At 33.5% G+C, this 23,702-nt stretch overlaps 1 protein-coding gene across 1 annotated transcript; it reads right to left on the bottom strand.

Annotated features, from left to right (window-relative positions):
• Positions 1 to 18,715, bottom strand: LOC123656923 (synaptogyrin). The gene is made up of 5 exons (XM_045592535.1): positions 18,469 to 18,715; positions 15,733 to 15,970; positions 3,201 to 3,337; positions 2,033 to 2,204; positions 1 to 809 (listed from the first exon to the last, which is right to left on the bottom strand). Exons 1-5 carry the CDS (start codon positions 18,568 to 18,570, stop codon positions 778 to 780), a joined length of 681 nt encoding a protein of 226 aa, XP_045448491.1. The 5' UTR covers positions 18,571 to 18,715; the 3' UTR covers positions 1 to 777.
• Positions 18,716 to 23,702: the final 4,987 nt, after the last annotated feature.

Genomic DNA, 23,702 nt, shown 5'->3' with positions numbered 1-23,702 from the left:
TCACAATAACCATAAATCACACAAACAATATATGTATTCGTTTTTATGTATTCTCATGTTATTTACATATAGAGGTTATTATTTTACAGTAATGGGATATATTGTCAAATATATATACCTAGAAGCAGGTACTGTCAAGCAATATAGCTACATAATTTAACAAAATAAATTAATTAATATTTAAGACAGATACAGAATTTTGTATAATCTGTAACATCATTGAAAAAACCGACCATTAACAACTCGTTAAATAAAAAAAAAATCCATTATTCGAGTTTTTGACAATGGTATTAAAATATGTAAAATATTAAAATGGGAGTAACTTAACATGAATATATCACGATAAAATAAAAATACTCTGAATAAGTCTTAACACTAAAGATAAAATTATAAGTAACAAAATAGACAACAAAAGTATTTAAGCTATAATTAACACATTTATTAATCTCTCGTCGTTCTTTGTGGTGTAAATGAGATTAATGAGATTTTATCCACATTCGCATTTTAAATTTAAAAAGATTCTTATATCATCTTTTTTTTCGGTCTGATTTTAGACTATTACGTATTAATGACTAGATTAAACAATAATAATGTTTAAATTACTTATTTAAGTAGTATTATTTGATTGCTGACACATGAAAAATAAATATTTTAATAAAATTTCTGTGATAAGTAAAACTTTTTTTTACATTTTTTGGATACAAATGTATTAATTATAACTTACTCGTTTCATTAACGTGACCGTGGAAGATGAGCGGGTTTCACCGACGAGCCAGCTTAGTAAGTTGGGGCAGTGTAGTCCACGTTGCCTGAAATTTAAAATTGTCCATTAAACACTTTTTTAATCTCCACAGACTTATATTGAACATATTTACACAAATAGATAAACCGATTCAATCTGTCCCGCCTGTGATAAGTGATACAAGTCAAGTTATAACGTTTTTGTGATTTTAACTTGGACATTATCAGAAAAAAAACTAATTTTTTGGTTCAATTCACATTCTTCTATCTACTTCAGATTTTTTCCCAGAAATAATAATAGAACTGATATGAAATAGTAATAAACCTGTTAAAAAAATCGTGAATCTCGATCTTCGTCAAGTTGTACCACTTTTTCAGTAATCAATCAAAGTATTTAACGCTCTTTTTTGTGTTTTGTGATTTAAGTGTTTGTATTGAATTTCACGTTTAATTTTTAGTACATTTTTCGTGATTACTGATATATCTAGAGTTATTTACTTTTGAACCTAAAACTGGTAAAGTGCAGGTAAATTATATGAATAGAACAACAAAAAAATTTATTGTTTTTGTTTCAGGAACATTCCGCTAGGATAATTATTCTAGAGTTCACACAAGGACAAGTTATAGATATGTAAAGTAATTTAACTGTACAAGATCATTTATCTCACTATTTAAGCACTTGATAATTGTGAAAAAAAGATGCAACGCAGAACTACCTTTAAAATTGAATATTTACTAAAACAAATTTGAAAAGGAGTGTTTTTTTCTACAAAAAAAAGACACTCCAATTGAACCTGGGTTAGCTTATAACTTAGTGGACACACAAGTTTTTGCTGTCCTGTAAAATGATGATTATTGACTTCCGTCACTTGTTGAGGCGCCAGAAATCTAATATATAAAATTCTCGTGTCACAGTTTTCGTTGCCATACTCCTCCGAAACGGCTTGACCGATTTTGATGAAATTTTTTGCGCTTATCCGGTATCTATGAGAATCGGCCAACATCTATTTTTCATCCCCCTAAATGTTAGGGGTAGTCCACACCTAAATTTTTTTTTTTTTAGACAAAATTTTTAATTTCTATTTTTTATGATACAACATTAAAAAATACATACAACCCTAAATTTTCAACCCTCAACCATCTCAACCCCTATTTTTAATAGCGTTTAGCGGCAAGACAACGATTGCCGGGTCAGCTAGTTATCTTATATTTTTGTATGTCAAGTCAGGTTTATGTACTGATTACAGACAGGTATATTGTCTGATGCGGTGCTTGTGTGAGCGTGTGTTACCGGTGTGCGGCTGCGAGAAGGGCGGGTCGCTGTAGGCGGGCTGCGGGTCGGGCGCGCCGGGGTAGGCGGGGAAGGCGCCCGGGCTGCCCGCGCCCTCCACCTCGTAGGCGGGAGCGAACGCCGCGTCCGCGCCCATGCGGAACCGCTGGAACGCAAAGAACGCGCACGCCACCTGCCGACGTTTAAAAAAAAATCAATAAATTTTTTACTTTTACATTTTTATTTATTTGACAATTCGACATATCTTTAGATCATAATATATAATATATCATATTGCAAAAGGAAGGAATCATGTACGAAAGGATCAATATTTCAATCGCTTTAGCCTGTAATATCCCACTACTGGGCATAGGCCTCTTTCCCCATGTAGGAGAAGGATTAGAGCTTAATCCACCACGCTGCTCCAATGCGGGTTGGCGGATATATTCCTAACTATGAGTAACGATCGCTATCAGGTGTACATGATAACAATCGGGACCGACGGCTTAACGTGCTCTCCGAGGCACGGTGGGGAGACCCACTAGGACTGCACAAACACCTGTATGGCCAATACAAATGTTTGTCATGTGCGGGGATCGAATCCACAACCGCCAGCGCAACAGGTACAATCCATGGCTGTGACCGCTGCGCCAACGCGGCGTCAATATTTCAAGAGAAACTTAAAATATTTGTAGATGACAAATACAAATACATGACGAATGAAATGACTTTATAGAATTAAAAATTATATTTTTTAACAATATTTCTCATTTTATATTCTATCAAAATAGTATTTTATGTCAAAACAAGAATTCTTAAAGTAACGGACGGTCTAATTCTTTTGTTGTGTTATATATGGTACAAGGATTTGTGACCTCAGAATGTAGGTTGATGCTATGTACCAATGGATTTATATGACGTCAGCTTCAGATGGAAGAAGATAAAGAATGTTGCGTTTGGTTAAATCATGCTAGTGTCTATATTTAACGACGATTATTAATCTCAGTTAATTTTTAAGATAGGTTTTTATCTTTTATATTTACATATAGGATATTATATATAGGTTATTATAATTTTAAAGAGCGTAAAATATAATTTGGCCTTTAAGATTTAGAAGGCGAAAGTAGCTTTAAAAAAAGAACCTGTTGCTCGCCTAGCAATATAAAACAATTGCTGTAATATAACTCACCCAAGCAAATATAGAGAAGAAACAGAAGGCGATGGCGCCCTGCATGTTGTTAGCGGTGCCCAACGGTGGGGTCTCGGTCTTACCCCAAGCGTTCGACAGGTAGCAGAAACCGACGAAGTACAGGAACGCCCAGAATGCTGAAACACAAACAGAAATTTGTAAATATATTATTAAATAAAATAATTAACTTTTTTTTTTGTTATTGTATGGAATGTATGATCCGGAATAAACAGTTATTATTATTATTATTATAACCAGACCTGCGTATGGTGCACAAAATCATTTCAAATTAAATTGTTATCAGATTAACAGAAGTTGATGAGAAGATTTATTTTACGAAGTTTATTAGATCTATTTTTATAAAAACTTTACGTTTTTGTCAACACAACATTAATATCCAATGGATTTCAAATAACCACTTATTCTTGTTATGAAAATTTAAATAATGGAATCAACATTGGTTCAATACAAGATTTAAAGACACAAAAACTTGAAAAATAGAAAAAAAAATATTTTTACTAGCTGATCCCGCAAACGCTGTTTTGCCATATTATATATTATTGAAAACCCTAATTCCCCTCCCTAATAAATTAGGGATATGAAAAATAGATTTTGGCCGATTCTTAGACCTACCCGATATGCACACAAAATTTCATAAAAATCGGTCCAGCCGTTTCGGAGGATTATTGTAACCATCATTGTGAAATGAGAATTTTATATATAAGATTTGTTAAATACATGACACTTATACCAAAGTCGATAATAATAGACATAACGAAGCTTTATATATAATAGCGCAAGAAACGTAGTCAACCCAGATTTTCTAGTGGATGAAACGTTTTAAGTAGGTCACGATCATGACACGGTATTAGTTTTCAATGATTATAAAGGACCTATATCCTCTACTACAGCGTAAATTTTGTGCTTTACGAACATATTTTCACATAATTTTAAAAGAGTACTAAGTGTTTTTTCCTACCGCTTTTTTTCCTCTTAAGAATTCGTTTACATATACAGATTACACATTGCCCTCTATATATTTAATGACATGAATAACAATAACAGCTTCTATAAAGGTCAAAAATAATAACAGTATAATTTTATTCTCGAATAACGTCGATAGCAGTTAATAAATGAAAAAATAATTAATTAAGTACAAAAGTTTAGTTAACTATTTCTTTTATCGATTCCTTGTACCTATGTATTGTTAACGCGTTTTACGTTTTATTTTACGATCGCGTCCTTGCTCGTAATTATCGGAACAAAGGTGGTTTTGAACTGAATATGTAATTAACTTACACCATAAACATTTTTTTTATACGACCAGGGTGGCATATATTCGTACGCCTCACCTGATGGTAGGCAGTTACCGTAGAATTTAGACGCCTACAACACCAGAAGCGCATTACAAGGGCATTCGTGACATTACCCCCGACCCTCTCCAGAAACTTTGGCTACCTTACTCATCACAGGAACACAATACCACTTTAGAGCAGTCATAAAGTGAGATCGTCTGTAAGGTTTAGAGTTAGGTACTTCCCAAGACGGCTGCTCAGTAAACATAACATATTACTGTAAGCTATTAATTATATTGTAGTAATGTATAATATATTTTTATATCACTAGGGTGAAAATTAAGTTACGTCCCGCTTGAATTACCGTTGTCTATGGACGGCTGCACCAGGTATATCACAAGCGCGTTGCTGAACCTACCCCCGAACATACCCGAAAGTTTTGTAATTACCACAGGAACACAACACTACTTGAGAAGTGCATTATTTGACTGCGATTTTTTATAAGGTTGAGAATTATATATTCCCAATAGGGTTACACCCAATTTTCAGCAAGGCATTTTTTATTGTGTTCCACTTCGTAAATTCGTTTAAAAATTTATGTCACTGACACTATTATTAGGTAGTTAAATTGTATATCTTATAGGTTTTTATTGTTAATAGTATATATATACTATGGATGTTCAGCGGTATGACTAAAGACAAACATAGTAGCAGACCATTACTAAAATAAATATCGAGAACAAAGAATGGCAAACGACAAACGTTAAATATATTTTATTTTATGTTTTTAACCGACTTCCAAAAAAGGAGGAGGTCCTCAATTCGACTGTATGTTTTTTTTATGTATCTTACATCAGAACTTTTGACCGTGCGGACCGATTTCGACAATTTTTTTTTTTAATCGAAAGGTGGTGTGTGTCAATTGGTCCCATTTAAATTTATTTGAGATCTAACAACTACTTTTCGAGTTATATCTAATAATGCGTTTTTACTTGACGCTTTTTTCGTCGACCTACGTTGTATTATACCGCATAAATTTCTACTGGATGTACCGATTTTGATAATTCTTTTTTTGTTGGAAAGGAGATATCCCTAGTTTAGTACCGTGATAAGAAAACTAGGATCTGATGATGGGATCCCAGAGAAATCGAGGGAAACACTTGATAATCCGCAATAACTTTTTACTGGGTGTACCGATTTTAATAATTTTTAATTTAATCGAAAGCTGATGTTTGTCATGTGGTCACATATAAATTTTATTGAGATCTGATAACTACTTTTTGAGTAATCTTTGATAACGCGTAGTTATTTGACTACTTTTTCGTCGATCTACGTTGTATTACTCGTCGATGTAATTGAAGTCGGTTATTTTTTCGTTTGCGAGCAAACACAATTATTTAAATAATTTTTAGGGTATTTTGAGATACCTTATTCCTTTACAGCGAAATGAGTCGCATTATATAAAATGTGACAGATAAGGGTGAGAGAACTCGCAAATTAGACGAAAAGAGAAAGATCGCAAAATTTAATATCAATCTCATATTTTGTAAATTAAAAAAAACTTCAAAGTACAGTTGTCAAGAGATTGTAAATACGGATAAGTTTGTTTTGTGTTATTTATAGACGAACCTTTATATCTTATGAAGGTACGTAACTTGCTGAATATTATATTAGATCAAGAGCGGAACAAAAGTCTATTTTGATCTAAATTGAAGAGTTCACCTTTTTTCCGTTATAAACGTTACACGTGTCAAGTTTAAACAACAAAATAAATGTAGTCCGGTCAATTTAGACATCCAAGGTTACAAAAATTCCGACTTGGCTGAATATTGGTAGGATTGTTCAATACACTATTATAAAGGAAATGTGAAAAGTCCTCACCGATCCGGCACGTGCAAAAAAATTTACTCGGGGACAAAGGTCACAAAAACGGATTTTTGCGATTTCAGCAAAACGGTAAGTTTTATCATAAAATTAGCTCAGACAAAAATTGTAGATCAGATAATTATCTATAAAAAATGTCTACATACTTTTTTTCCTAAGAGCACCGTTTTTGAGATATAACGATTCAAAAAGTTGAAAGAGTTGTAATCGTCATAATATGCATAAGTACACCACATATATACCATCACTGTAACCGTAATACAAGCAAAAATATCGTTCTATCGGTCAGTGTAACTTACGCATATAAAATATGAAAATTTCGGGTAAAAAACCCAGTTCCTTATTTTCTACGTCTGTGTAACAAGTGTGTGTGTGTGTGTAATAATAATTTGAACGGACTAATGTTTAAAGAAAAAGAATATTAAACATAAAATATGGTCAAAATAGAAGGAAGATTCTATGCTCGCCTGTCTCTACATACTCATATACATACATAGTATATGTAACTTTTTAAAGAGTAAGAGTAAAAATTCGTGTTTTTTTTTTTATAGAATAATTACATTCCGGAACGGTGACAGTTTCACATTAACTATGATTAAATTAAATATGAATAAATAAATACTCTGTAAAAGGACGATTTATAACTGCTTTTAAAATTTTAGATTTGGATATTTTATTATTATAGTAATTAAGTCTTACAGGAATATAAACACAATGTTATTATGCTTGTAATATCTTGCATTTTAGAAGTTCCACGAAATGATAAAGAATGGAATGCATCATGAAAACGATGTCTGTCATGCAATGTTGTGGTGCGGTACAAATTTATTATGACAAAATTGGAGCGTTCAGAAAACCGAATGAAATTAAGTATTTGAACGTTTTTTTTTTCTTTTTCTAATCACAATATGACTAATTGTTTTCCCTTTTTCTCTTGGTCTTACTAGTGTCTATAACCAAAACATCCTATCGCTGGGCAAATAGCAATGTCCACTTCTTAACATGGGAGAAAACACGGCAAGAAATCCTTTACACTATCCACTGCATAGGTAACGTGCTCTCTGAGGTACGGTAGGGTGATAAACAAGAATCATATAATAATAATAATAATAATAATAAAATAGTTTTATTTGCTCAAATTATGTGGTTTACATTATCTAGAAGCCCTGCGACCTGTGCTAGCTTAAGAGAAGCTGTGTTACAGGCCACAGTGTCTTCCCCAAATATTTGTTTATTGTTACATAATCAGACTTTGCGTTCAGATAGCGAAAACATAATTGAAACTGTAGACAAGGATGACAATAACACAATAATATAACAAAAATTAAAATTTAAAATTATAAACACAGAATTTGAAAACGAAAAAGGTTGACAATTATTAAAGTATGGAAAAAAAAATTCATTAGTGTGTGTTTAGTTGTGATTGAATATATGTGTGTGTGTGTGTGTGTGTGTGTGTGTGTGTGGATATGTGTGCGTGTGAGTGTGAGTGTGCGTGTGTTGTATGTGTTTGCGTATGAGTATGTAAATAAGTGTCTGCGTTTAGCTGTGATTTGGAGTGAGTTTGACCTATTATTTTATTGGTACGAATAGATTTTCAATATTTTCATAGTCTAGTGTTTTAAGCCAATTAGTTACTATCTTTTTTAAATCACGGGATCCTAATTCTTTAATTTTAATTTTATCATTTATAATGTTAAATAGTTTTGGGGCATTGTAGTCGAAATGTCTTTTGGCAAACTGAGTTCTACAAGGTGGCAGTGGTAATCTTGTAATCCTTTTGTTGTTATCTATATGTGTTGGTATGGTGTTAGGGTGATATCTACGCAAGGATTGTAAGATGTATAATTTTCTTACAGTAAGTACTTCACATTTCTTGTATAATTCTGATGTCGAGAATCTGTATGGTAGGCCTTTGATGACTTTAAGTAGTGCTCTTTGTGCTCTTTCGGCTTCTAAGAAGTATGTTTTTGAAGCTCCACCCCACGAACTGATACAATACATAATTAAACTTTCTGCAAGTGCCTTGTATATACGCATCATGAGTTTTTCGTGTATATTTTCTCTCAAGTTCTTAAACACGTATATTAATTTCATAATATGAAGTACAAATTTACTTTTTCAGCGGGAATCGAAACGGCAACTTAGAAGTAAATATGACTGTATACGTACTTTGTACGCACGGATACTAAGAATCATCTAGATCGCTCACCTCCATAAAATCAATCGTCGAAGAATAATCATTTCGTGCTGTGTCAAATAATATGACCTCATAATTAAGAGCTTTATTACGCCATTGCATTTTATAAGTGTATATTAAAACCGTGGACACGAGATAATAGAATATTATACTTAGAATAAATCTAAATACTATTTAATTGACAATTTTTTTGACTTCCTACGTAGGTAACGTCGATGATGTTATCGTTTTTATCATTTTATTACTTGTCGATGTAAATTGTAGTCGGTTTTTTTTGTTGTTCGATAAACACAATTAAAACCTTTTTCCACTCTATGCAATACTTTACTTGGATCTATTCAATCGCATTGCTGTGATAAAGTAATGGAAGTAAATACAAATATATAGTAAGTATAATTATTGCAGTGGATAGTTTTTCTGTATATTTTCTTTAATTTTATTTTACTTATAACAGATTTTACTCGATAATAAGAATGATACAGCTCTATTTATTACAATAAAACGGTAAAGAACCTTCATTTTTCAGCTAAGCTATCGTCACATGAAGATAACACAAGTCATTTAGTCAATGTATGGTACAGTCTCTGGTTGAGTAAGATGTGACATGTGAGGGAAGGTTATGAGGAAACCAAACCCAATGAAAGTCAATCTAACATTAAGTTTAAGTATAGTCGCATTGGTATTTTCTTATTTTCGTTTTTGAGATATTAAAAATTCTACGTAGTAATTGTACATGATATCTCGTTAAGCTAACTATAATATAAACCTACGAATAAATTTTACGGTAATTCTACATTAATTGTCGATCAAATATCATTATCAATATTCATCAAACGTAAAGGTCAGCCATAGTCGAACTTTACGAGTTATTGTAAATCAATTTTATATACATTTTCAGATTAATTTATTTCGTATGATATACGTTTTATGTATAAACCAGTAAATGTCCACGGTTTTAGCTCAGTTTCAGCACATATTTTCGATTTCTGCCTCTAGAGGCTGAGTCTAGACTCGGGTTGGAAATTGAACCAACAACCTCTGGAGCAGTAGACAGGGTCACTGCAAACTACGCTAATCGGCATAGGTAATCAAAAAAACTGACTAAACATCTGCATGACCTAAAAATCCAGTCGCTGTGACCACTTCGCCAATCCTGTGGCAAATCAAACAGTTACCTAATATCTATTTAAACCAACACATATCACAACGTGATGCTTATGTCTCACCTAATTGACCACAATCTTAATTGAAATTGTCTGGGCCGTAAGGGTACTTTAGTGGAATGACTAATTTTATACAAACGTTGGCCCACATTGTCTTTTTATAGTTGGATATAAAAAAGTATTACGACTCAAGTTGAAACAGGTGATTATTGTCATTGATAGCATCACATCAAATTGATTTCTAGTTATCAAGTTAACGATTAATTCAATCATTATTCCAATGGACTTTTTTGCTTTCCTTTGTTTCTTAGAAGTAACAATTTTGTATTCCAAGTGACTTTGTCTCAAAACACCCACATGTGAATATTTCCCAAGTATTGATTATGCTCAGTGCGGGTGAGACTAGGGTTTATTTAGAATTTCGAACGTGAAAAAATAATGTTTTCACTTTTAGGGTCGGTTTATTGTGGATAAAGTTATCGTGCACATAAGTTATAAATAGACTTTAACAGGAGGTAAAATAGGATCTATTTCATCTCAATTAATAAACTACAACTTTAAGATTCATAATTACGAATAGAAATACTCGTATCCCATAAATAAATTGCTATTTAATGGTTTAAAAGGAAAATACAGCCGGTAAAATAGGCCCTTATTGAGTTTAGAGGTTGCGCGCGTTGCTACGCTTTTTAATTTTTATTTTGGCCACACCAACTCAGAAACCTTTGTGGTCTCATGCACAACACTTTTCTGAAGATTATGATATGATCAAATGCATAGTTTACGATTCTATAAAGGACATACAGACAAACATGTGTGGATTCTGTGTATCGTGTAGTTTTGACGGTTTCAAACGTTTCTGATTGTAACTTTTGAAGTTTATTTCCTAAGAAACGATATGAGGCGCGCGGTTTAAAACAGTAAAGAGAGCGAAATCGAGTAAAACAGCGCTGAGCAGTGACGATCACGCGCGACAGCGTAACAGTGACGCTGAAACGTTTTACAGCGCTTTTTAACCGACTTCGAAAAAAGGAGGAGGACTCAATTCGACCGTATATATATATATTTTTTTTTTTTTTTTTAATGTATGCTCGGGGATAACTCCGTCGTTTATGAACCGATTTTGATAATTCTGTTTTTTTGTTGGAAATGAGATAGCCCTAGTTTGGTACCATGATAAGGAAACCAGGATCTGATGATGGGATTCCAGAGAAATCGAGGGAGACCCTTGAAAATCCGCATAACTTTTTACTGGGTGTACCGATTTTGATGATTTTTAATTTAATCGAAAGTCGATGTTTTATTATGTGGTCACATTTAAATTTTATCGAGATCTAATTACAATTTTTATAGTAGTCTTTGATAATGCGTATTTACTTGACTATTTTTTCGTCTACCTACGTTGTATTACTTGTCGATATAATTGAAGTCGGTTTTTCTTCGTTTGCTTGCAAACACAATTATAGCTATTTATGTAATATGTGGATTGAGGACATAATATTATACCAGCATTTACTATATCGATACGATTAGCAAGCGTCAATTAATGTCTTGATTTTAGAGTTTTATTATTTTAATTATTATAATTGGAGTTAACTCCTTAAGAATCGATATTCAAATAGGGCCCCCGGTATGAAAAAAATATGAGCAGTAAAATCTACTGAACGAATGACCTCGTTACGTTTTTATATTTATCACGAGTATTTACGTACTGCTCTTGTATGGATTAAATGAACTTCATAAAAAACTTATTTCCAATCTACACGTGATTAGCTCCATACCCTTGCGTTCTGGCCTTGTACAGAATGGAAAGACGCTGCGCCATTTATCGAAACCCACCCTATTGGGTATCCTAAAGATGGCGTTATTTGATTCGTTAATTTAGCATTTGATAATTATGGTATTAATCTTTTGCTTAGACTAGTAAGCCTTTTTCGTGCCTATTTAGACAGTCGATCTGAAGGAGTAAACTCCAGTCGTGCGTCGAAACTGACACACATTTTTAAAATATTTTATATAATAACACGTGGTTCAATAAGTCCCGAGACTAAGTACTAAAAAAAAGGTCTTTTTTATAAAATTAATTTTTATTCATCAACATAGTCTCCTCCAAGAGCGATACAGTCCCTCCAACGCTTTTCTAACTTTTCTATCCCATGTGTGTAGAACGATTTGTCTTTGGCTTCAAAATAAGCCTCCGTTGCTGCGATAACTTCACTATTTGAGTCAAATTTCTTACCCTGAAGCATTTTTTGAGGTCTACAAACAGCCAGTAATCGCTGGGGGCCAAGTCTGGCGAATAAGGGGGTTAATTTTGGCCATCGTTCTCACGGACTTGTGACAAGGCGCGTTGTCCTGGTGAAACACCACTTTCTTTTTGTTCATGTGAGGCCGTTTATCCGCAATTTCGTACTTCAATCGCTCCAATAAGCACATGTAATAGTCACTATTTATATTTTGCCCCTTTTCAAGGTAGTCGATGAAAAGTATTCCATGCGCATCCCAAAATATAGACGCTCTCCACTCCGCTGACTGCCGATTGGATTCCGGAGTGAAATGGTATATCCAGGTTTCATCCATTGTTACATACCGACGTAAAAAATCCTTTTTATTATGATTCATCAGCGCCAAACATCGCTCTGAATCATTGATACGTTGTTCCTTTTGATTAGTTGTAAGCAAACGCGGCACCCACTTAGAAAAAAGCTTTTTCATGGCCAAATTTTTATGTAAAATAGTGAAAACACTACCAGCTGAAATCTTCACTATCTCGGCTATCTCTCGCACTTTTACCTTCCGATCTTCCAATACGATTTTGAGGACTTGGTTAATATTTTGTTGAGTCACTGCTTCATTTGGACGACCTGAGCGTTCCCCATCATTGGTGTCCATGCGACCGCGTTTGAAGTCGGCACACCACCGACAAATGGTTGCTTTAGAGGGAGCTGATCCTGCATAACATTTTATAAGCCATTGCTGTGCTTCAACGGTATTTTTTCCCATTAAAAAACAATGTTTTATCAACACGCGAAACTCGTTTTTTTCCATTGTATCGAAATTACAACCGTAGCGTCACTTAAATGTTTCAAAATCAATAATTTTATTGTTCCATTTTTAAAAATTTGACACATATTCTTGTATTGATAGCCAGTACTTTTTAAAAATCAAAAGAGTTTTTAATATATGCGCCATTTCCAGATTAGTCTCGGGACTTATTGAACGATCTAGTAATAATAATATGATTGTAAGTTTCATCATATAAACAATACAATATAAATGACGAGTTAAAGTTTCACATGAAGACGCACTAGGCTTCAAACAGTATATTGTTTAAGAATTAGCAGCAACTAGAAATAAACGTCTTTACGTAACATCGCTCCGTATAATATTGCTACCGACAATAAGCTCGTGTAGAGGAAATGAAATGAAATATGAAAATAAATTGAAATTGTTTATGTAAATCTTGTTCGATTAGCACTCGCGAAATGTTATACACAGGATAAGACTCAACTACGCGATTTGAATAAAAGCAAGCAAGCATTATTGGATATATTTCATCAATACAAGTAGGAATTAGAAGTTATTAAACCATACCCGGAGCATACTTAAAAATAGTATATTCGAGACACAACACTTATCTTAATACAAATATAGTCTTTTATTATGAAGGACGTTGACTTCAATTCATAAACAAATATTGATATTATTAAAGACAGTTATGTAGTAACTACATCTATCTATAATCTATCTATAATCTATAATATATATAAACGCGAAAGGTCATTCATCACAAAATCTCCGCAACTATAACACCTACAAACTTGAAATTTGGCAGGTAGGTTCCTTATAGGGCGTAAACATCCGCTAAGAACGGATTTTACGAAATTCGATCCCTAAGGGGGTAAAACGGGGGTTGCAAGTTTGTATGAAAGTCCTATGTTTTTGAAGTAAGAATCTTGAAATTTAAAATGTATGCTCTATAGATGGCGAGAAGGTATCCAAATAATGTATCTTTAGAAATCATATCTATATCTATAATATATATAAACGCGAAAGGTCATTCATCACAAAATCTCCGAAACTATAACACCTACAAACTTGAAATTTGGCATTTAGGTTCCTTATAGGGCGTAAACATCCGCTAAGAACGGATTTTACGAAATTCGATCCCTAAGGGGGTAAAACGGGGGTTGCAAGTTTGTATGAAAGTCCTATGTTTTTGAAGTAAGAATCTTGAAATTTAAAATGTATGCTCTATAGATGGCGAGAAGGTATCGAAATAATGTATCTTTAGAAATCATATCTATAATATATATAAACGCGAAAGGTCATTCATCACAAAATCTCCGAAACTATAACACCTACAAACTTGAAATTTGGCAGGTAGGTTCCTTATAGGGCGTAAACATCCGCTAAGAACGGATTTTACGAAATTCGACCCCTAAGGGGGTAAAACGGGGGTTGCAAGTTTGTATGAAAGTCCTATGTTTTTGAAGTAAGAATCTTGAAATTTAAAATGTATGCTCTATAGATGGCGAGAAGGTATCCAAATAATGTATCTTTAGAAATCAACTCCCATTTGGGGTTAAAACGGGGGATGGTAGGTTGATTCACTCATCATGAAATTTCCGAAACTATAACAGCTATAAACTTGAAATTTGGCAGGTAAGTTCTTTATAGGGCGTAGACATCCGCTAATAAAGAATTTTATGAAACTCGACCCTTAAGGGGATAAAACGGGGGTTGGAAGTTTGTATGAAAGTCCGATTTTTTTTTAAAGTAAGAGACTTGAAATTTAAAATGTATGCTCTATTCATGGTGAGAACGTGTCCAAATAATGTATCTTTAGAAATCAACTCTCTTTTGGGGTTAAAACGGGGGATGGCTGGTTGACTCACTCATCACGAAATCTCCGAAACTATAACAGCGACAAACTTGAAGTTTGGCTGGTAGGTTCCTTATAGGGCGTAAACATCTGCTAAGAATGAATTTTACGAAACTCGACCCCCAAGGGGATAAACGGGGGTTGGAAGTTTGTATGAAAATCCTATATTTTTGAAGTAAGAGGCTTGAAATTTAAAATGTATGCTCTATAGATGGTGAGGAGTTGTCTAAATAATGCATAGCAATGTATATATATATATATATAAAAGAAACGTCACTGACTCACTCATCGCGAGAACTCAAAAATCGCTGGATGGTCCCATCCATCCAGGATGGACAAAGATGAAATTTGGCAGGGAGGTAGATAATAGTTAGTAGACTTCCGCTAAGAACGGATTTTGCGATATTCCACCGCTAAGGGGGTGTAATTGGGGTTGATAGTTTGTATGAAACATTTACAACAGCTATAAGTTTGCCTGATAGGTTTTTTATACTGCAGCCTGAAAATAAAACTAAAAATGTGGTGTATAGAGAGTTTTTATAAATATAACTATTAAATTTTACTAAATTGTGGCTTTTAAAAAGTTACCCAGTGTGATAAGCATTTCAAGTGACTGAAATAAAGAAATAATTGCGTTAAACATCTTAATAGTAATGCATATCTTCATAACCATGCGAGCGTAGTCGCGGGTAACAGTTAGTGTATTATAAAACAAAGTCCCCAAAAGTGTATGTGATCGATTCCCTAAAAATCTATTGAACGGATTTTCATGCGGTTTCACCAATGGAGAGAGGGCTTTAAGAGGAAGGCTAAGCCGATTTTGATAATATTCACTGAAAGTTTGCTGGGAAAACTTTGTGACACACTGATATCAACGCGGGCGAAGCCGCGGGCACAGCTAGTAACTACATATTATCTTGACCGCACACAAAATTTAAAACTACTGTACAATATGGAAAGAAATTAAAGAATTCAGACTCTGTATGCTCAGATACCTCATCTACTGTTTTCTTAAAATTTTAATGAGTTCATAATTATTTTAAAATTTATGATATTAAAATAATTTGACCATTATTTTGCAAGGTAATGATTAAAATGTACTCACCAGAGAAACCCATATCAGCTAACACGTAATGCTTCCTTGTCTTAACAGAAGACATCTGCTCGAAGAGATATTCCCCGGCAATGAAAGCAATGGATGCTACGAAAGCGATCACAGATATTCCGACACCATAGTTGCAGGCATTGGTATCATTGTTGTAAACGCAGTATTCATTGCCATCGGTCTTGCTGACGTACCAACCCTTTGCTGATATGCAGCCCATTACGATCACGCTGAACAGCTGTAAAATTGTTAACAAATAAATTTACTGTGGTAAGGCATAGCAGGAAATATCCTGCCAAAATATAGCAGCCCGACTGGGGATGTACCTCGACCGTAAGGTACAGATGATCACAGCTAAATAGTACTACTTTCAAGCAGTGGAGCTGTTCCAGTGGTGAGTAAGGTGATCATAGCTCCTGGGGAGATAGGGTCAGCCACACTATTGCAATGCAATGTTACAGGTGTCTATAAGCTACTGTAATTACTTACCATCAGGTGAGTAATGTTTGTTTGCTAACCTACTTTTATAAAAAAAGACACATATACATAGTTTATCATATTTTATCTTATACAGTTATCTGTTATCTGGTTATCTGTTTCTAAGGTAGGTAACTTAGTCTTAGTATTTAAGGTAAGATCTGGTTAATATAAACACTTGGGACAGGAATCTAATCCTCAAATGATAGCACGGTCACTGCAAACTATGCCAATGGGCTAGGCAATTGTTAGGTATAAACAAACACTTAGCAGTAGCACCATCTTTTTGTGATTAGAGATATATAACTATTAGTGACCTTGTGTACTACAGCATGGAAAGAAATACTGTAAAAAATACAATATACTTTGAGCCAATATTAGAATGCAATAAATAAGTATGTACTAAATTAATTAATGTAATATTTACAAGTACAAGCTTTGGTCTTAATGAATTCGATGACTAACGAGAGCTAGTCATCTAAATACAGTAGTGGCATCACACTAAAGAATACACTTCCAATTTGATGACTATTTATCAATAATGGCGTTCAATAATGATGAATAACAATTAATGCTGGAAAAGAATTACATTGAACAAATTTATTATAACAATGTTATTTATACCTATATAAGCTTAATTTGGTCTTTTTTGTTTATATTTAAAGATTTTTTTTTTAAGAATTGGATAGTTATTTAACATTTATATTATGTATGTGTTGAAACTAATAACTATTTATAATTCCATAAACACAAGTTATAATAAATAAAGTAGATAATCAGATTACACAAGTAATATTAAGCTTTTAAATAAATGTTATAGTTATTTCTAAAATTATATATTATAATTTTTTTTAAACAATTACTTTTTTTGTTGTGAGCATAGTCTATAATAAAATATGACATGCTTTGCATAAAAAAGATGTACAGCTGTATTTATAGAATACAATAGTATATAATGTACAAGGTGTGTAACAAACACAGGTGTGTAAACCTTAGTTTTAATAAATAAAATTGTATACATAACTCAATTGTTACATAACTAAAATGAATATATGATAACAGTTTCAACTGCATTAAAATATGTTTATTGATGTTGTGTTCTATCCTACATGATATTTATACACTAAAATGATATTACTCTAGATAAGAAAATTATAGATTTACAAAGAAATTCTATTTTAAGTAATTATTTAGAAATATAAAGTTATACAAATTTAAATGACTATTAAATGTATAACATTTTTTATTAGTTAGTTCAAATAATAATAAAATATATACACCTATATATCTTAGAATTAATTTTTGCAGAGAAATCTATAATCTGTTAACACGTTGAACGCCATGACGGACACCATATGTCCGACAGCATACTTTCACCTGGGGCCACACCAATAAATCGAGAATCGTCAAAAAATTGTTAAGGTGTTTTTCTGCAAATATTGTCAGCGAAAACCTCAAAAATAATGGGCGACTGACGGAAACAGTTATTTACCCATTATTTTCCAAGATCTCAAGTGGCAGACACCAGCTATAACATTTTTGGAAACAATTTGTTAAAAAGCCTATAAATTCAAAGTGTTTTCGATTTTTTTTTTGTGCTATGTGGCCTTATTGCACTGTGAGGCCGCGCGGGTCACTTGCTTTAGTAAAAACAGTCGAAACACTGTCTGTCGGCTCCCTAGAGGCTTCTGAAGTGATCGAGGGCATGCGGACACATGGTGTCCGACACGGCCTCTTGGACCCAATATAGTGGCAGTCACATGGTGTCCGTCGCGGCCCACTGGACTAAACATGGTTTTTGGTCTGGCGTTCAACGTGTTAAACTGGGAGTGGTGATATATATATGATGTATATATATATATATATATATATATATATATGTATGTATGGGTGTGTATGTGTGTGTGGTGTCTGCAAAATATATGCTTAATCTACTTAGCATCCTTCTTGATGACCTATTGGTGTCATTGTATTGATTCTGTAGCAGAATATATGTAGTGTATCAAAATTAAATGTGTACCTATAAATATACTTAACAAGGTCATGTATATGATTACTGTGACATTAATACTTATTAAAAAAAATCTAGGAATAACTTGATATTATAAATATTATTAAGTATACTGAAAATACGTTTTTAACTTTATATACCATGTTTTAAAAGGTTTCAAATCAAATTAACCGGTAAACGTTTAAATGTTTTCCCCGCAAGTCCTATTACATGACATAATATCAAATGTTATATGTAATTTAACTCACCCAGCAAACAGCCCTGACTATTACAGGAGGCCGTTGTATAAAAGCCTGTGGGTCAAAGGCTCCTCCGGCCTTTCCACCGCCATAAGCACCAGCTGTTTCCATTTTTGCACTTTTTAAGGATACTCAAAGTATTTCAGTGTTGAACCTAAGAGCCCATCAATGTCTCTGACCTCACAAACTCCGAATATCTTCCAATATAAGTTATCGATCGCGCAGCTTACACAGCTCAAATTTGCAAACAGTGACAAATACTACAGATTAAATATTTTTTGATCTTCAAGGAACGTGTGCTACAGAGTATGTAATTAATGATTATTGTTAAAAGTTCAAACTTAGATTTTTAATTTTAATTGAAAATACTAATAGAAAAAGTATTCCTAATTAATATCTTTAAATATTATTTTATACATTTGAGTTTTATGAATTAAACTTTCGATGAAGAAAAAAATGTATGCTGCAAGCTACAATACAGGACAAAAGGTACGATAAGATATAATAATATTATCTTTATGTAAGAGCAAAACTCCCAAGTAAAATAAAATTTATTTGACGAACTATCTCGTAATAGTTTTAATTTCTTTTGCAAGACAAAACAAATATGGGTCAAATTTGGCCGTTAGTACCATTAAAAAAGTAATTAAAGCTTACCCACAAACAAAACAGTATATACCATATTGTAAATCATTATTTTGTTTGGTAAAGCTTTAGATTAGGTAAAACCGAATTTCGGGACCGTGGGGGGATGGGGGGGGAGAGGGTGGGGAACGCTACCCCTGGTACCACTGTCACACCTCGGAACCCCATGGTTATGGAGATATCCATGGTTAAAGTTTTGAGGTTACACACTCATGCTCCGTTCACTCACTCATGCTCCGTTCCGCAGCGGAGGCTGGTCGCCTTCGGCGACCAGCCTCAGCCGCTCCTCTATGCATTCGTTCGCGCGCTTTCGCACGGCGGGCGAGGGCTGCCCTGCCTCCGCGCCTCCGCGGCACAAAAAAAAAAAACACTCTAGGGGTAGGACAGACCAAGACCACGTGGACAGTGGGGTGCTCCGATTCGGTTTTGGGTATTTTTCGAATTTCTAAACCTATATTCTAGCACGCAATATTACTAATTTTATTGGAATATTATGTCTGACGCGTTATTTTGTTTAAAAATGTCGATTTGTCAGTCGTTAAGCGTCAGTTCGTATCGTTTGTTGATCTTGCAATCGAGATCGTTTTTACGTAAATTTGTTCGAAAATAAAATGTGAAAGTTGGTGAATGGAGCATATGAGTGCACTTCCCGCTGCACCGGAGTTAAGGTGGAGTCAGACACGGAGCTCTAAGGTATTGTAATATCTCTGAATCACGTAAAGTTAACCCCAAAACTTCAAACACGATATCTTCGAAACCACGGGGTTTACGCGAAACGCACACTACGGGGGGCTAAAAAACCCACCGTCCCCACCACCCTTTACCCTCCCACCCCCATTTCACCCCATAAATTGGAGGCCACTTAACTAACGTATGACCAATTTTTCTTCTAACCTCAAAACTTTAACCATCGATATCTCCATAACCATGGGGTTCCAAGGTGTGATAGTGGTACCAGGGGTAGTGTTCCCCACCCTCCCCTCCCCCATCCCCCCACGGTCCCGAAATTCGGTTTTACCTAATCTAGATCTTAGCCTTTTGTTTTATTATAGCAAAATAAACGTACGTACATAATATAATCGTTTAATAAATAATCATTGAGAGTTACTTGGGACAGTTGGTTTGCTGTGGAGAAATGGCTAATATAATATAATAAATTTACAAATAAGTCCGCTCATTGTGCTTATAATTTGCAACTATCTTAAGGTCAGTCCGACTGCAGAAGTAACTCAAACATACAGATAATCGGTTAAAAAAGAAGGATATAAGTCGCACGATTGAATGATTTTTTTTTTATTCGGCTATATCTATCTCCTAAGCTGTCGGTCCCAGTTGTTATCATAAATACCCGATAACGATCGTTACTCATAGTAGGAATACATCTGCCAACCCGCAATGGAGCTGCGTTTTGGATTAACTTCCAATACTTGCCTTATATGGTGAAAGAGGCCTATGTTCAGTAGTGGGATATTACAGATTAAATCGTGATACATATTATATCAAAAAGACTTGTTTAAATCACACACTGTAAATGAGCATCATACCTAGTTTTCCAATTACAGCACTAAAGCGCATTATGCAACATAATACTCAACGTTCAATGTTTTAACTACAGCAATACTGCGCACCTTTATATACTCTTTACTGCGCACAATAATTATAATGTACATGAAGTGCCTAAGATAAATGACTTATTATAATCGATAGAGATTAATACTGCATCCGTTTAAATAGCTTTCGAATTACTTAGTTATGTGATTTTTTTTTCTTATCGCTTATCGCGAACAGACAGACAGTTAGATGCGGCAGGGACATAGTTTTATTTGTTAAAATTTGATATGTTAAAATTTGTGGTGTACAATAATATATCAAATTCAAATACAAATACAAATATACTTTATTGTACACTCAGAGAGGATTTTTTTACATTGAAAAGGAAAACATAAATATGTGGTTACGTACAAAAGGCCCTTCCAGACAACCTCAAGCGTGAAAAGTACATGACAAAGAATTAGACGGTATGGAGGTGTACATACATATCTTCTATACAAGTAAATAAAATTGGAGTGTCTGTTTGTAATATTAAAATAGCCGGTTTTTACCTAACGCATATGGATGTATACACGGTACATATACCAAAATAGCATTTTTAACAACTTTTGTCTGTCTGTCTGTTTGTTCCGGCTAATCTCTAAAACTACTGGACCGCTATTGACGGGTCTTTCACTGGTAGATAGCTGATGTAATAAGTAGTAACTTAGGCTACTTTTATTTTAGACATTTATTTAATTTTTTAACTCTGCGAACTGAACAAAAACATTTTTGTTAAATTCCATGTGGATGAAATCACGGGCAGTTAGTATAGATATATACTCACACACACAAATATACATACAATACAATAAATAAATAAAAGTAAATATTTGTTGTGTTTGGTATTTTTGAATTACACAACAACTTAAAATCATCATCGGTGGTCCACTGCCAGTTCGAGGGCCCGTTAGCTAAGGGTCCTGAATAATTTATGCTTAAAAAATGTAGTTTTTTAAAGGTAATCTCGAATAGGTATTTAATAAGGCATTCCGTTGATTATTACCCTTACCTGGGTCACACCAATAGGATAAGTTTTTGTATGGTATTACATTAATCATATTAAACCTTTTTACCTAATTATTTAGGTTAATTAGGAATCTATTATTAAGAAAATGTAAGAACAAACCCTCGTATAAATTATTTTTATTTTATTATTATAAATAAATACATGATATTTTATCTTGATACATATTCACATTTTTTGTGACTTAGAACGTTATGAAGCCGAGAATCTTTTATATAGCAAATGTAAAATTAAAAATTATCAACTAAGGCTTTATAACGAAGCAGCCCTTTTGGATTTTATCGCTGTTTATTAAGTTTTTTAGATGCCCGACGTTTCGGATACTTTACAGCAACCGTGGTCACGGGAATCCTTTCACGATTGAGTGAAATTCGCGTAAACATTACAAAACAATATAAAGCTATTCTTTTTATTTGTTTTTCTTATTCTTTTAAAAATTTGACTAGAAGATGCCATTTAATCAAATAAAATCTCGCACAAATAAATCGTTGAACCTGATCGTAAGATTTGACACAGATCCTAATTGTTTATAAATCTTATTTTTATTTATATTTACGTATCTCAGTTTAATTCCAGTGCTAGTCAATATTCATATGTCCCTTACATATATCTCATATCTTCACTTTCTAGATGATTCCAAGTAATCACTGGTTTTGATTACGACCCTGCTTTTTTGAGAAAGGTAAACAAAGGCAACAAATATTTAAATAATTGTGTTTGCTCGCAAACGAAAAAAAACCGACTTCAATTACATCGACGAGTATACAACGTAGATCGACGAAAAAATAGTCAAGTAACTACGCGTTATCAAAGATTACTCAAAAAGTAGTTATCAGATCTCAATAAAATTTATATGTAACCACATGACAAACATCAGCTATCGATTAAATTAAAAATTATTAAAATAGGTACACCCAGTAAAAAGTTATTGCGGATTTTCAAGAAGTTCCCTCGATTTCTCTGGGATCCCATCATTAGATCCTGGTTTCATTATCATGGTAATAAACTAGGGATATCTTCTTTCCAACAAAAAAAGAATTATTAAAATCGGTACACCCAGTAAAAAGTTATTGCAGATTTTCAAGAGTTTCCCTCGATTTCTCTAGGATCTCATCCTCAGATCCTGGTTTCCTTATCATGGTACTAAATTTAGGATATCTCCTTTCCAACAAAAAAAAATTATCAAAATCGGTACATCCAGTAGAAAGTTATGCGGTATAATACAACGTAGGTCGACGAAAAAAGCGTCAAGTAAAAACGCATTATTAGATATAACTCGAAAAGTAGTTGTTACATCTCAAATAAATTTAAATGGGACCAATTGGCACACACCACCTTTCGATTAAAAAAAAATTGTCGAATTCGGTCCACACGGTCAAAAGTTCTGATGTAACATACATAAAAAAAAAATACAGTTGAATTGAGAACCTCCTCCTTTTTTGGAAGTCGGTTAAAAAAGAACAAGAATATCAAGAAGCAATTATTAAATTCGGCAACATAGAGTTGTTTGCCCCTGGTATACGTTCAGTGTACATACTAATAGGTACTATTCTATTGTACATATTCTCCATCAGAAAATAAGGAAGGTCTGGGGGCTCTGGGATCTTGGACTATAATGAAATATGCAGTGAAAAAAAAAGATTATTGGATATTACAAATATTTATTCAAATAAGAACTGATTTATAAAATAAGAGATTTATAAGCTGCTTCCAGTAATAGTCGATTACGATTTAACATTAACCATAAATAACCGCCACTCAAAAAAAGTAACAAAATTTTGACTAGTTATTAGACCAAGGACAATGGTAATTTAAAATTAACCACAGTAATATATGGCTTGATTGATTTTATATCTAGCACCGATCTCTTCTAGCGACCCTAGATCACGTAAACAATAATAATAAACGAGTGACGGCATCTTTTACAGGTAGGTATACAAAAGTTCTAAACATGGTGTGTTAGGTATCAAAGGAGACTGTA

This window comes from Melitaea cinxia, chromosome 10, assembly GCF_905220565.1.
Source record: "Melitaea cinxia chromosome 10, ilMelCinx1.1, whole genome shotgun sequence".
NCBI lineage: Eukaryota > Metazoa > Arthropoda > Insecta > Lepidoptera > Nymphalidae > Melitaea > Melitaea cinxia.
Note: the sequence above shows the minus strand (reverse complement) of the source record. Positions and strands in the feature narration are given on the sequence as shown.